The following is a 13,866-nucleotide window of genomic DNA, read 5'->3' as shown; positions in this document are numbered from 1 at the left end:
TGTTTTCTAGATATAGTGAAAGCGGTGATCCCACCTTGTGCTTCTTGTATTCAAATACAAATCCTATATAATGCACAACTCGTGGGGGAGCTATTCTATTTTCTTTAGAACACTTTTTTTGTGATCCTTATCAAGTGTGTTGGTGGAAGGCAAGCCTTTTTCTTTTGGTACTTTGTGCCATCATGAAACTTTGTCGAGAGCTTGGTTTGTTTGGAACCATCCTCTCTTTGGGAGTTTGACATCTTTAGTTTAGTGTGTATCAATGGATATCTCATTCCTTGATGTATCTTTATGATATCTTCCAAGTGATGATTTCTCCATTTGGTATCCTTTTCACTTGGCATTTCGTCGTCTTTTGGTTTCGGGTTTTGAAAGTCTTGAGCTTGCATGTTTACTTCATGTATTTCATTTGGCATGCTTTCTTTCTTTGACTCGATATATAGCGGAAACTCCACCTAGTCTCAATTTGGATGAGATGTGCATGAAATTCATTATCATATCTATATGCACATATTTATGTGGAGTTTGTCCTATGTATTGGTGTTTCTAACTATTTGGTCCCGTTGAGTGTGGGTACCGTTTAGTTTGTGTTGTTCTTCTAGGAACATTTGGAGATACATTGGATGCTCGGCTCACTCACAAGGAAGGTGTTGTCACCATGTGCATATTGGAGTCAAGCTAGGATGATCAATGAACTACTATCTACCTTCAATTGGTATCTACTACTTCCTTCCAATGATATCTCGGTAACAAGTATCTATTCATGCTTTCCCTTGTTGCATTCAACCTTGTGTAGGTTGCATCTTGGCATGATATTCATTTCATATCTTGTGATACTTGTTTCCTTTCTCAAAGCATCCCAATGATGATCTCTTGTTGCTCGTTGTGATGTCTTTGATGGATGTGTGATTGGAATTCATTTATATACAATAAGACCATATCTAGCCAAGTGCTATGCTTCCAAGCAAATATCTTATTGGTATATTTATGACTTCCTTGTGGATATCTTGTTCCTTCGTGTTGTATCTATTTCGGGTGTACATCCTTCTTTGTAGATATATTCGTCTACATAGAACCTTATACACTTGAGAGAAATTACATCTCTAGTTGATATCCTTTCTTTCACGTCCTCCTTGTCTTTCTTATGTTATTTCTTTGGTGGCTCCGTGAAAGCTCTTGTCTTGAGTGTGTGTCCTCTATCGTTGCATCTTGATGCACTCTTGTGTGGTGAAGATTATTTTCCTCATGCTTATCTTTACAAGGTTTTTGCCATCTTAATTGGCATCCCTCGTCTTGATGAGGCTTTCATCTTCTATCTTCACCACGGGTTGTCACAAGCATAAGTTCTTTATATGCTTATTAGTAAGCTTGTGAACCCACTTGCTAGTTGTGTGTGTGGGAATGATAGGCCTTGCACCGTGTGCCTCATTATTTCAAGACTATGTTGATGCCTAATGCTCATCCTAATTTTAGTCCTCTCAAGTGCTTCGCCATGACTCACACACGTAATGTTGGTTGAGCCTATTCTTAAGTTGCCTCTTTTACATGTTGCTCAACCATGTACTTGTTGCAAGCGCTAGGCTTTGTTTCCTATATGCTCACTTGCACTGGATGTGAGTTTCTATTGATTTTGGGGGAGCTATGATCCTATTTTGTGCACTTTGTATTCAAATACAAAAATTCTTATGTGTGCACAAATCATGGGGAGCTTCTCTAGTTTCTTTAGAACACTCCTTTGCGTTTATCATAATATCTTTATTCTTGTTGCATGTAGGATCATTGGTCTAGTAGGTTCAATTGATATCCGTTGATTGCTTGCTTCAATTGGTATGATTGCTTGTGTCTCTCTCTGTTATGTCTTTGTGTCATATCATTCTTTAGCAATCTTTGTGCCTCAATATAGTTTGTCTTCCTCCAAGTATTTACCATTGGATTTGTGTATGGCATTTCACTCTCTTTTTGAGAGATACGCAATTTATGGAGGAACACTCCTTATATTGGCATTCTAAGCTTTTCACCCATTTTGGCAATCGATGCCAATGGGGGAGGAGTTTCAGAGAGTTTTGTGGAGAAGTTTAGAGAGTTATCTCCTCTTGCTTTAGTTTTGCTCCATAGTATTTGCATCTCATTCTCATGCATCATTGGTTGTTGCATTGCATGGTGATGCATAATTCCTTGTATAAACTCTCTTGAAAGTGATTGTCATCAATTACCAAAATGGGGGAGATTGAAAGAACATGCGGTGCCCCCATGTTTGGTTTTGGTAATTGATGACAATCTCTATGGACTAATGGTTGCATCGAGTTATATTTGAAGGATGTTTCCATAGGCATTTCTTGAAGTCCATGTGTTGGTTTCAAGGAGTTTATGGGTTGACCAAGGTGCTATTAAGGAATTATCCAAAGATTGGTCATGTGAGTGTTGAGCTTATTGCAAGCATGTCTTGAAGAAGAAGATTGTGTGATCATTCATATTTACCTTCAAGACATCATCCAAATGAAGAGAGTCGGAAAGATTCAAGGTTGATCAAGACTAAGTCAAGAGTGAATCAAGTTGATCAACTCACAAAGCATAGAAGATGTACCGAGTGGGACCAAGTGTTCCCATGGTATGGTAAGCATTGTCCATTATGCTTTGTGTACTAACCCATGGTCTACGTGAGAGTTCTTTGTGGGGTTAGGTATGTTTCCATGGTCTTGCGTCAAGAGGAAGATCCCATACAACCCATGGAGGATGACATCAAGTGGTGATCGTCATCAAGTTTGCAGTGTGCAAGTTCAAGTGGAGCAACACAAAGAGTGGCTCACCCATAATGGAGTATGGGGGAGCAATCAAGTTTGAATCTTGCCATCCATTGTGGTGTCAATGGACTTGTGAATATGTGCCGAAGAGTCGCTCACCCATAGTGAACTATGGGGGAGCAATCATCTAGTCTTCATCGAGCCAATGCAATCAAGAAAGGTGGTCCAACTTGAGGGAGTCAAGATCGTCATCATCTAGCTCAACTGGACCATGTGCAAGGCAAAGGTTTGCCCTTGATAGGTTTTCTATTTTACCGGTCTCATGGTGGTAGTTGGGAGACCGGGTTATAGGATCGATAGCCGTACTATCAAGGGGGGCTCTCAAGTGAGTAGCTTGATCGTATCGTTCGTCGAGAGCTCAAACCATTGCATCCTTTCATCATGTTTCTTGGTTCTTGTTTGATTCTCTTTGTGAGTCTTAGAGCTTATGGTCATCTTTATGACAAGCTTGAGTTCATCGAAAACGGAGTTTGCATGCGTCTTCTATGATGTTTTCGGTGTTGGAGGTTTTACCGGTCTTCTCCGAGGAAGGGTTCTCACCATTTTCTTTTGGGCCTTTTCTCATTTGCTTATTATTGGTATTTCTTTCAAGATTGTGTTAGCCCTTGTCGCTAGCTTTCCAACAAACTTGGTTTCATCGAATTCGGAGTCCGAATGAAGAAGTTGTGGCAGTTTTGGTGTTCTGAAAAGGCTGCAGCGGTAGTACCGCGGGTAGGAGCGGAAGTAATTTTTTACTACCGCCCTTGGGAGCGGTACTACCGCCCTTGGGAGCGGTACTACCGCTTGGAGCAGTACTACCGCGGCTACTTCCGTGGCTACTTCCGCTCGGGACCAAAATCTCGTCACAAGTCCAGCGGTGGTAGGCACGGATGTAATTTTTTAGTACCGCTCGCAAGCAGTAGTACCGCTACCCCGAGCAGTAGTACCGCTACCCCTAGCGGTAGTACCGTGATGTCAAGCGGTACTACCGCTCGATGCGGGCTGTGAGCATAACGGTTGGATTCGGGAGGTCCTATAAAAGGGGGTCTTCTTCCCCATTGAACCTTATCCTTTGAGCTCGTGTTCTTCCCCCATTGTTGACCTTCTTCGAGCTTGCTAACTCTCAATCCCTCCATGGATTCTTGCTAGTTTTTGAGGGAAAAGAGAGAGGAGATCTAGATCCACATTTCCACCAATCACTTTCTCCTCTATGTGAGGGGAGCCCCTTGGATCTAGTTCTTGGAGTTCTTGGTGTTCTCCTTCTTGTTCTTCCTCTCATTTTCCTCCCTAGCATTAGTTGCTTCGGTGGGATTTGAGAGAGAAGGACTTGGGCACTCCGTGTGCCCTTGCCATTGCATTTGGTGCATCGGTTTGAGTTCTCCACGTGATACGTGGAAGTTACAAGTTGAGAAGCTTATTACTCTTGGGTGCTTGGTGCCCTTGAGCTTGTTTATCTTGGGTGCTTGGGCCCCCTAGTCGGTTGGTGGTGTTCGGAGCTCAATCATTGTGGTGTAAAGCTCCGGGCAAGCGTCGGGGTCTCCAATTAGGTTGTGGAGATCGCCCCGAGCAATTTGACGGGTACCGGTGACCGCCCCCAAGGGTTGCCAAAGTGTACGGGTTCGGTGACCGCCCCCAAGGGTCGCCATTTGTACGGGTTCGGTGACCGCCCTCAAGGGTCCCTTAGTGGAATCACGGCATCTTGCATTGTGCGAGGGCGTGAGGAGATTACGGTGGCCCTAGTGGCTTCTTGGGGAGCATTGTGCCTCCACACCGCTCCAAACGGAGATTAGCATCCGCAAGGGTGTGAACTTCGGGATACATCATCGTCTCCTCGTGCCTCGGTTATCTCTTACCCGAGCCCTTTACTTATGCACTTTACTTTGTGATAGCCATATTGTTATTTGTCATATATCTTGCTATCACTTTGTTGCTTACCTTGCTTAGCATAAGTTGTTGGTGCACATAGGTGAGCCTAGTTGTTGTAGGTTTTGTGCTTGACAAATTAACCGCTAGGTTTATTCCGCATTTGTTCGAGCCTGTACCGTAATTATTTTAAAACGCCTATTCACCCCCCCCCCCTCTAGGCGACATCCACGATCTTTCAACATCGGAAAGCGCGAAGGAGTACATGGGACCTGCTACATCAGACGAGACCACAGATAACCAAAAGAAAGGCAGCACGCACAGAGTCCAAAAGAGCAACGCGACATAACACCCGACACAAGTAACAGAGACAGACGTAAACGAGCAGTGGGCCTCAGGCGTCCACAGACCGTGCACGGCTGGGGCAGCGATCATGGCGTGGTGTCGTCACCAGAGGCGGCCTCCTCGGAAGAGAGGATGGCGTCGAGGTGGCCATCGTCTGCACCACAGAGGAGCGCGGGAGCATCAAGGCGTGCGTCCTGGATAGCACGTCCAATGGTTGTGTCCACGTCGGTGGCGGAGAGGCGAGCCGCCTTGGCCTTGACAGCTCTTGCGAGCATGGGGGAATACTTGGTTTCCTTGGCAGCAAGACGTGCGCTCCGGCGAAGCTTGTCCTTGGAGATAGAACAATCGCGAGCGGCCCTGCGGCGCTCCTTGCGAGCAGTGCACTCATGGGTGTCTAGATCTTGTAGAGGGAGCGCTATGTTTGCCGCAGAAGGTTCAGAGTTAGAGTTTGAAGCAGGAGGAGGGGTTGAAGGAATTTAAGATGGAGGGGGGAGGGGAAGAGTTACCGTTGGCACTTGAAGATTCTCCGGCGGAGAATGTGAAGGTGGGCGGCGCTGGGAGAGCTGGGGCGGCCGGGGCGACGATGGAGAAGGCCGATGTGCCGAAGGGGAGCACGTGGCCCATCACCATGCCGACCCTTGCGTCAGCAGGAGGAGCAGGCGGGACGACGGCCGACACCCTGGGCAGCGGGCGTATGACAGGTGGAGCCAGGACCGCCACCGAGGGTGTATGCACCGCGTCCAGGGAGTCCGAGGTGACCGCATGCAGGAGGGGGACGTGCATGCCCTCCGAGCCGCCTGAGTCGTCGTCAGAGACGACAAGAGGGTCACGTGCAGATCTAGGAGGTGGAAGGACAGCCGACAGGGCGGGGTCAGAGGTGGCGCCGCCAGGATAAGCATGGAGGGCACGTGCATCAGACGAAGGGCGGCGGGCAACAGGTCTAGACCCACCATAGGTGGGATTCGCGCGCCAGCCTGCCCTGACGGCAGCGACCATCGGAGCAAAGTGTTGTGGTGAGAGCGGGCGTGGTGAGCCACGCTGGGAGAGAGGAGCAGAGTCTCCATCAGAGGAGGAGCCACCAAAGGGGTTGGTGCCATCGCCATGGTGCCAGCGAGAAACCTCTACAATTTTGGCTATTTTGATCTCGTTGATGGGTGGGAGCTGGATGACTAGGCCAGGTGGAGCCGGCTTGTCGGACTGGAGCAGAACGAGGGCACGGACCGAGGTGTAGTCGATACCATGAAGACAGAAGTCGTCCATGGCACATACGTCGCCAAGAAAGGCAAGCCTGAAGCGAATGCCGTCGTCGTGCCAGAGCTCATGTGGGAATTCGGATACCTCGATCTCGGCTAGGTCGGAGAAGATGGCAATGGAGCGGTCTGCATGCTCAACTGGCTCGATAGTAACTAAGTTGCCCTCGAATTCTATTGGACTGTGGCGGATGACATCGTCGCGTGCGGCAGGAGTGTGGAAGGTGATGCATGCAGCCCCGTGCCAAGAACCGCCCAAGATGAAGGCCGGGTTGCCGCAGGTGAGCTGGATAGCGCGGCGGATGAGAGGGGTGGGGTTGTGAACAGGGGTTTGTAGGTGTGCGAAAGCAAAACAGCGTGGGCAGTGGACGAGGCATGGCGGGGCAGCGACGAGCGGCTTATCACCATAGGGCAGGAGCAGGCCGGCCTCATGTTCAGGGCGGGGAAGATCCGCGTCCGGCTTGGAGTCCGAAACGTGGGATTCGGCCGTGGCGAATTGTCAGGCAGTGAAGATGTCTATGAGGCGGGCTCTCAAGGCGTGGGTATCAAAGGGAGTGGAGGTGTTGTTGAGGTGGTGGTGCGGGCTGGTGGGGGTTGGAAGAATCCCGGGCTTTGTCTAACTGCAGAATCACCCAATTCACAATCACAATTTGTCGTTTGACATTGCCCACTTTTCTCTAACCCAAAATGTTACTGATACTTAGCAGGCTTGAAGGGATCAGTCACCTCAGGCCCGCACACCCACGCCTTTGTGGCCGCCTTCTGTTCTGTCATGACAGATAATGAATATATTTGAAAGTTTCCCCCGGAAAAAAAGCACACACCAAGAAAACGAAGGGATTCACTATAGAATTCTCCTATGTGGTCATGCCGAATTTTCTCTCTGGTTTGCCAAACGTGAACCATGCTCGTGGAAATTTCTCTTATTTGATGAAAGGCGTTTTGCCGCACCTTTTCCGGTTCCTCTTATTCGAAATTATAATTACAGAATCTATCTCCATCTATACCATATTTACATCCTCAAAAGGACAAGCAGAAGAACGAAGGTGAGCTCATTCTACATAAGACAAACTTTCAATCTTTCGAATCTACCAACTTTCCACTTCCACGGCATCTAGATCATTATCAGCGAGAAGATTCAACGACGGCCGTGGGAAAACCTGCAGCTGCAGTGTTCTAGTAAGTCCTAACCCACGCGTCAGTATCGGCACCACCACCTTTCGCCATTAACTCCTGCTTGACCAATGAGCCCACCTGTCGCTATCTCTCACAATGAGATCTCGAAGAGGTCAGACTCGGGTTCGAGGTCGCCGGCCGCCGTCGTGCCGCCGCCGCTCTCCTTCCTGCTCTTGCTAACCCGCGAGGCCTCCGTCCAGCCGGAGTCGACGCGGCCCATGGAGAAGAGGTCCCCGCTGTCGTCGAAGTCGAGCCCCATGGAGCCGCTCCGGCCCTCGCCCAGCGACGCGGACCGCACGAAGCACGGGTTGGCCGTGCGCCGCGCGTTGGCCGGCGCGTACCGGAACTTGCTCTGCCCGAGGTTCACCAGCGCCATCACGTCGAAGCTGGAGGCCAGCACCGGGTACAGCGGGCTGGAGAAGGCGTCGGCGTTGCAGCTCACCGCGTGGACCAGCTGCCCGTCCACCGTGAAGTACACCTTCCGCTTCGTCGGCTCGAAGCCGCAGCCCACGACCTTGTCCACCCCCGCCCACGCTGACTTCTCCGATTCGTACGCCAGCTTCATCCCTGCACAATCAACGAACCTGTTCAGCTCACGATTTGCACGGCACGAAACAGTCGCGGCAACGCAAAGAATTCCGTGTTATTACCGTCGAGGTAGACCGCGCCGTTGGAGTGGAAGCCGATGGACGACGCGTACGTTCCGGCTAACGACGGTCGTGCCGGTGCGGCTGTCCCGGCGGCGAGGCCCAGCGACATGACCAAGTGCCTCTGCTTGTCTCCCTGGTCATCTTTCGCGGGCCTGGTTTCCTGGATCGGGTCGGTGGTGTTCGGTGCAAAGTTGATGAGCTTGCTGCGTTCGCTGTCGCCGGGGCCGTCGTGCCCACGCCTGCTCGTCCGGGACGCCGACCACTCCGGGCGCCGTGTGTTCAGATATATGATGGTGATCTCGAAGTAGGCGTCCTGCGGGAACGGCGTGCCGTTCATCGGCGGCCCCGGGAGCGGCATGCCCATCCTGGCGATGCAAAGCCCGTTGTTGCTTGTCAGATCCTGGTCGTTCCGGAGCGGGCTCGAGAGGCTTCCTGGGAGCCACTTCTTGCTGGACGCGGCGGCGCCGGTGGCCGCGGCCACCGGGTTGAGCCGCACAGCCTGCAGCCGCTCGGACGACCCCACGGGGACCTCCCACGCGGCCTCAGCCATGTCGCGGCTGGTCCCGGCGTCGCAGACCGGGCAGAGCCCCCACAGCGGCGACGACGATGCCGACCTCGCCTTGGGCGGCGCCACGGCAAACACGAACTGCGCCCACCCGTGCTCCGCCGCCTCGATCACCAGGCGCGGGTGATCGCCCCACTGGAACGGGCCCTGCTGCAGCGCGCCACCGCCCGGTCCCCGGTGCCTGGAGTCGGCGCGGACATGGTGGTGGTGGTGCAACTGCTGGAACCGGACGCCCACGCGGCCGCTGCTGGCGGTGTACTTGGCGTTGAGCTTCGCCAGCCCGGGGCTCACCGACGGGTCCGCGCCGACGACTTCACGAGCACCCACCGGCAGCTCCGGCGGCGCGTTACGCGGCATGTGGCGCCGCCGGTAGGCGTAGCACGCGGCCGCGACCAGCGTCGCGGCGGGGAGGGCCACGCCGAGGAGCAGCGCGAGCCATAGCGCCATATATGCGTCGTCCTACTGGGGGAACCGGAGCCGCGTCGGCGAGGTGGACATGGACATGATGGTGCTCTGTCGTGGGTTTCGGGCTGCGGGTCGGTTGATTCTGTCTTGTGCGTGCTGGTGGAGTGTGTCGCGAGGCCGGCGGGGGAGGAAAGCTGACTTCCCTGACTGGCTCAACGGAGCAAGCAAACAAGGGAATAGTTGCATTTAAGGGGGAGGCTTTTAAATTGCGCGACAGCGGCGTGCATTTGCTCATCGCGGTGACGGGCTATTTTTTCAGCGGCTGACCAGATCGACGGGGGCGCGGACAGCCTTAGCTATCTGCAACGGGTGAATCGGCACGTCACGCTACACGAGTTTCTTTCCTTTTCCTTTGTTTCTTTCGATCGTGCTATACGCTCTGTGTAAGCTGGTAGGTGGTCGATGTGATATGTGAATGCTTTTACATGTGTTGCAATGCAAACCCTCTTAACTGTTAAGTGCCATGTACTCCTACTTTCGACCTCAATAATATGTACTACACACCGAGTTTTACTGACATTTTACAAAATTTGCCTAACAATTCCCCCTCAATTCCAATCATAACACTCCACGTATGCAAGCCCGTTGAATCAGTAAAAAAGCACCCTGTGCGTGTACCATTGCTTTTTCGACCTACTCTAAAGGTAGTAGCAAGCAACGAAGATTTTCTAACTGGAAAAATCGAGCAGCACCCGCGAATCATATTGGGGTTTCCGCCCCCCCTCCCCTCCTGCGCCGCGCACCACTCCGGCCGCGGCGGCCACCAGCCCCCGTCCCCGCCCGCCCGGGCCAGGGCGCCACCAAGCCCGCCGGCCATGGACCCTCTATTCCCAGCTGGATCCCACCGCCCGGTCAGCTCCCCGCGCCGCACTGGATCGAAGCGAGACGCCCCTGTATCCGCGGCGGATCCGCCCAGATCCTGCGGTCCCTCGCTGGCGCCGGTCGCTCCGCCCCCCCCCCCCCCCCCCCCTCTCCCCTGCGTCAACGGCCTGCCCCGGCTCCCCAGCGCGTTTCCTGCTGCCCGGCGAAAGCTCCAAGGCAGGAGCCGCGCGAGGGCCAGCGGTCCATGCGGAGCACCCCTGCCCGGGTGGATGGAGGCTTAGATCCATCGTGGTAGTGTCGTTCCCTGCACCGTCCATTTCCTCTTCGGGCGACGAGGGCGGATGGACGGAGGTCAAATCAAAGCAGCAACGCCGCGCACTCAGTAGATCTTCGGACAACTACAAACGCCGCCAACCAAGGCGGATGGGCAGGCACTCCGCCATTAAAGAGGACGCGGGCCGCACTGCCTTCTTAAGCCAGTTCGCTGGCCGCTGCTTCAGGTGCCTCAGTAGCGAACACCGCCGCATAGACTGCCGCGACCCACTCCGGTGCATCATCTGCAAGCTGCAAGGCCACTTCGGTAGAGAGTGCCCACAGAACCCAAGGAAGAGGCGGGGGGCGGATGGCGCCACCCGCGGCCCAGTGAAGGAACGGCTGCGCTTCCCGTCGCCAGCTCCACCGGCCCCGCATCCCGCCGGCATGGACCGCCAAGCTTTCCTCACCGACCCCTCACGCCGCCCAAGATCGAGCCACAAGGTGGTGGTCTCCACCCCGGCCATGGAGCACCAGGAGTTCCTGCTCCGGAAGCACGTCGTGCTCCTCACGGTCGCGTCGTCGCAACACGCCGCCAACCCCATGTCGGTTGGCCGCGCCATCGAGGAGCAGCTCCACGCCGCCACACCTATTGCGCATCACCAGCCACGACCAGGAAGATTTCCTGGTCCACTTCGAGCTCCCGGCGCACAAGGAGAACGTTGTCCGCCGCGGCGTCATCAAGGTGGATGGCGTTGAGTTCTCGGTCAAAGAGTGGCACGAGGATGACCACGAGGTGCCGGACGACTTCACCCTCCACGTCCGCGTCGTCATCGAGCGCATGCCCATGCAGCTATGGTCGCTGGAGGGGGCGGAGGAGGTCCTCAGCGATCTCTGCATCGTCGACCGCCTGGACAGCCGCACCCACGAGCGCGGGCACACCAAGTCCTTCGCCTGCTGGGTGTGGACGACCGACACCGCGCGCATCCCCACCAAGCGAGAGGTCTGGCGCGCGGCCCGCGGGGCGGGACGGGTCGAGGCCATGCTTGGGTTCTCGCCGCCGAGCCGCCAGGTGGCGCCCCCGCCTGGCATCAGGCGCCGTGAGCTGCTGGTGCACGTCGACAGGATCGAGGACTGGACCCCCCGCACGCCGCAGTCCTCCCGCTTGCGCCAGAGTGGCCTCCCCTCGTCGGAATCGGGCGATGACGCTCCTTTCCCAGCGGTGTACCCGGCGACATGGACCTGGCACATCGAGGACGGGCAGGGGCGCTGCCAGCCGCCTGCGGTGGCCTCCTCGGGCTGCCACGGGCTGCAGCGTGGAGCGGGCCACAGGGACCACGACGACCACGACAGCAAGTGCGGCAGGCGGCGCTCGTGGGAGGACACGCTGCCGGGCCGCGGGCACTCCAGCCGGGACCCGGCGGCGGTGAAGGAGCGCTCCCAGCAGCCGCGCCAACGGAGCCGCACTCCCACCAGCAGGCACCGCGGCAAGGGCTGCCACGGGCGGGAGGTCGCCACCCGCGCAACCCCCCTCTGCCGCTGCGTCGTACTACCTCACCGCCACCCCCTCCACCTGCGCGCCTGAGCCAAGACGTCGTCGACCCCGTCACCGCATTCTTCAGCAACGGCGACACTCAGCTCCCTCCCCCACCACGCGTCGACCTGGGGCACGCTGAGCTCGAGAAGGCCATCGCGGACGCCCTCGCCGCCCCGCTGGAGTTCGGCAACGACCACGCAGATGCCAGCGGCGCAAAGGCGTTGACCCCTGGTGGGCCCACCACAAGCATGCAGTTAGCTACGGTCCACGCATGCAAGACCATGGCTCCCCAGACCGCAACCACGACTGAGCTCGGGGCGGTGACCCACCAGGTGCAACAGATGCAGATCGGTCAAGACGGCGCCGCCGCCCGGCTCCTCTTTCGCGACGCCCCAGAGCCCCTCCTCACCGCTGCGCCCCCGGCCCGCAGGCCTTCGGCGCCGCCCAGGACGCGCGCACCTTCGGCCCCCGTCAGGCACAGCGTCCGCCAGGCATCCAACCCCTCATCCACCCCGGTGGCGCAGCGGGCCACCCTGCGCCTGGTCAAGGAGCTCGGTGTGCTCGGCCCAAGGGAGCGGATGACGGTGAAGACGGCGGAGGCGCTGCTGCGGCGTTTCGACGAGCCCCTCTCGGAGAACGACATCGACTGCATTGCCAGGCTCACGCGCCTCGACGTCCAGGCGCTGCGCACCATGGCCAGCCTGGCCGGCCCTGACGGTGCAGCCCAAGAGTGATCCATGTTAGTCGCTAGTTTAGTTAGCCTCCGGTGGCAGCTGCCCTTCCGGCAGCCTGAGTTAGGTTTTTATTCCATGATTAGTGCAGGACTACGAGGATTAGCTAGACGTCAGTGTAATTTGGGGCCTATTGGTGGGCACTGGCTCTCTCCGATCGTTCGGAGGTGTAGTTGTATCGGTTTCATCTCTGCAATAGTAACTGTTTCGTCGCCGGAGCATTTCTGTTTGCCTGATGAATAGCACAACCATTCCAATAATGAACTGGAACGTCCGTGGCCTGAACTCGCCGGCGAAGAGGGCCACCATCCGCGAGGTTGTAGACGCCCACAGCCTCGCTTTGTTGTGCTTGCAAGAGATGAAGATCGATGCCTAGACGCCAGGGCTGGTCAGAGAGGTTGGAGGCCACAGACTGGACAACTGCGCTGTGCTGCCGGCGTTGGTCACCCGTGGCGGCGCCGCGATTTTCTGGGACTCCTCCAAGATCACAATCGCCACGCAATTTGTAGGGCAATTCTCCATCACTGCCAGAGCGTTCCTCCCCCCGGTGGTTTCTCCTTTTGGATCACCACTGTCTACGACCCAACTGACGACACCAGGAAAGACGATTTCCTCGTGGAGCTAAGCAGAGGCATACCACCTCTTGGCGATCCGTGGCTGATCAACGGTGACTTTAACGTCATCTACGAGGCAAGAGATAAGAGCAACCATAACATCAACAGAAGGGTCATGAGCAGATTTAGAGATGCAATCGACTGGGCTTGCCTGCGAGAGATAAAGTGCAAAAACAGGCGCTTCACATGGAGTAACGAGAGAGAAAACCCTACTTTTGTCGCCATCGACAAAGTCTTCTGCAACCAAGAATGGGAGGCAATCTTCCCCTCCTACACACTCATGGCTGCATCCACTTCCTGCTCCGATCACTGCCCCCTGTTGCTCACGGACGCAGCGGCACCACCACGCAAAGCAGTTTTCAAATTTGAATCCTTCTGGCCCAAATTCCCGCATTTTCAGCAGACGGTCCAGAGGGCATGGCAAAGACCAGTTAACCACTGCTGCCCCTTCACCAGGATGAAAATCAAGCTAAAAAGAGCAGCAGCAGACCTGAAGATCTGGGCAAAGAGCATCTTCAGCAACACCAAAATGCAGTTTCATATCGCGTCTGAGGTCGTGCTGAGACTTGATGTGGCGCAGGAGAAGTGCCAACTAACGCAAAGAGAATTATGGCTGAGGAAAACCTTGAAGCTGAAGATCGTGGGACTCGCGGCTCTCGAGCGAGTAAGGAAGAGGCAGGCGGCACGAACCACCTGGCTCAAAGCGGGAGATGCAAAGACAGCATTTTTCCAGGCCAAGATCAACCCTCGAAGAAGAAAGAACTACATCCACTGTTTGGAGTCTGAGTGCAAACAAGCCACGGAGCACAAAGAGAA

At 55.1% G+C, this 13,866-nt stretch overlaps 1 protein-coding gene across 1 annotated transcript; it reads right to left on the bottom strand.

Moving 5' to 3' along the window:
• Nucleotides 1–7,155: 7,155 nt before the first annotated feature.
• On the bottom strand, nucleotides 7,156–9,276 carry LOC123127772 (uncharacterized). Its single transcript, XM_044547609.1, has 2 exons — nucleotides 8,065–9,276; nucleotides 7,156–7,981 (listed from the first exon to the last, which is right to left on the bottom strand). The coding sequence occupies exons 1-2, from the start codon at nucleotides 9,074–9,076 to the stop codon at nucleotides 7,506–7,508; spliced, it is 1,488 nt and encodes a 495-aa protein (XP_044403544.1). The 5' UTR covers nucleotides 9,077–9,276; the 3' UTR covers nucleotides 7,156–7,505.
• Nucleotides 9,277–13,866: the final 4,590 nt, after the last annotated feature.

The sequence above is a fragment of the Triticum aestivum genome, chromosome 6A, assembly GCF_018294505.1.
Source record: "Triticum aestivum cultivar Chinese Spring chromosome 6A, IWGSC CS RefSeq v2.1, whole genome shotgun sequence".
Lineage (NCBI taxonomy): Eukaryota > Viridiplantae > Streptophyta > Magnoliopsida > Poales > Poaceae > Triticum > Triticum aestivum.
Note: the sequence above shows the minus strand (reverse complement) of the source record. Positions and strands in the feature narration are given on the sequence as shown.

What these genes read in the sequence shown, in the direction of transcription:
- LOC123127772 (XM_044547609.1), bottom strand. Translation starts at nt 9,076, where the DNA reads ATGGCGCTATGGCTCGCGCTGCTCCTCGGCGTGGCCCTCCCCGCCGCG. An exon ending in CGGCGCGGTCTACCTCGACG is followed by an intron (nt 7,982 to 8,064) that starts GTAATAACACGG and finishes TTGATTGTGCAG; the next exon opens with GGATGAAGCTGGCGTACGAA.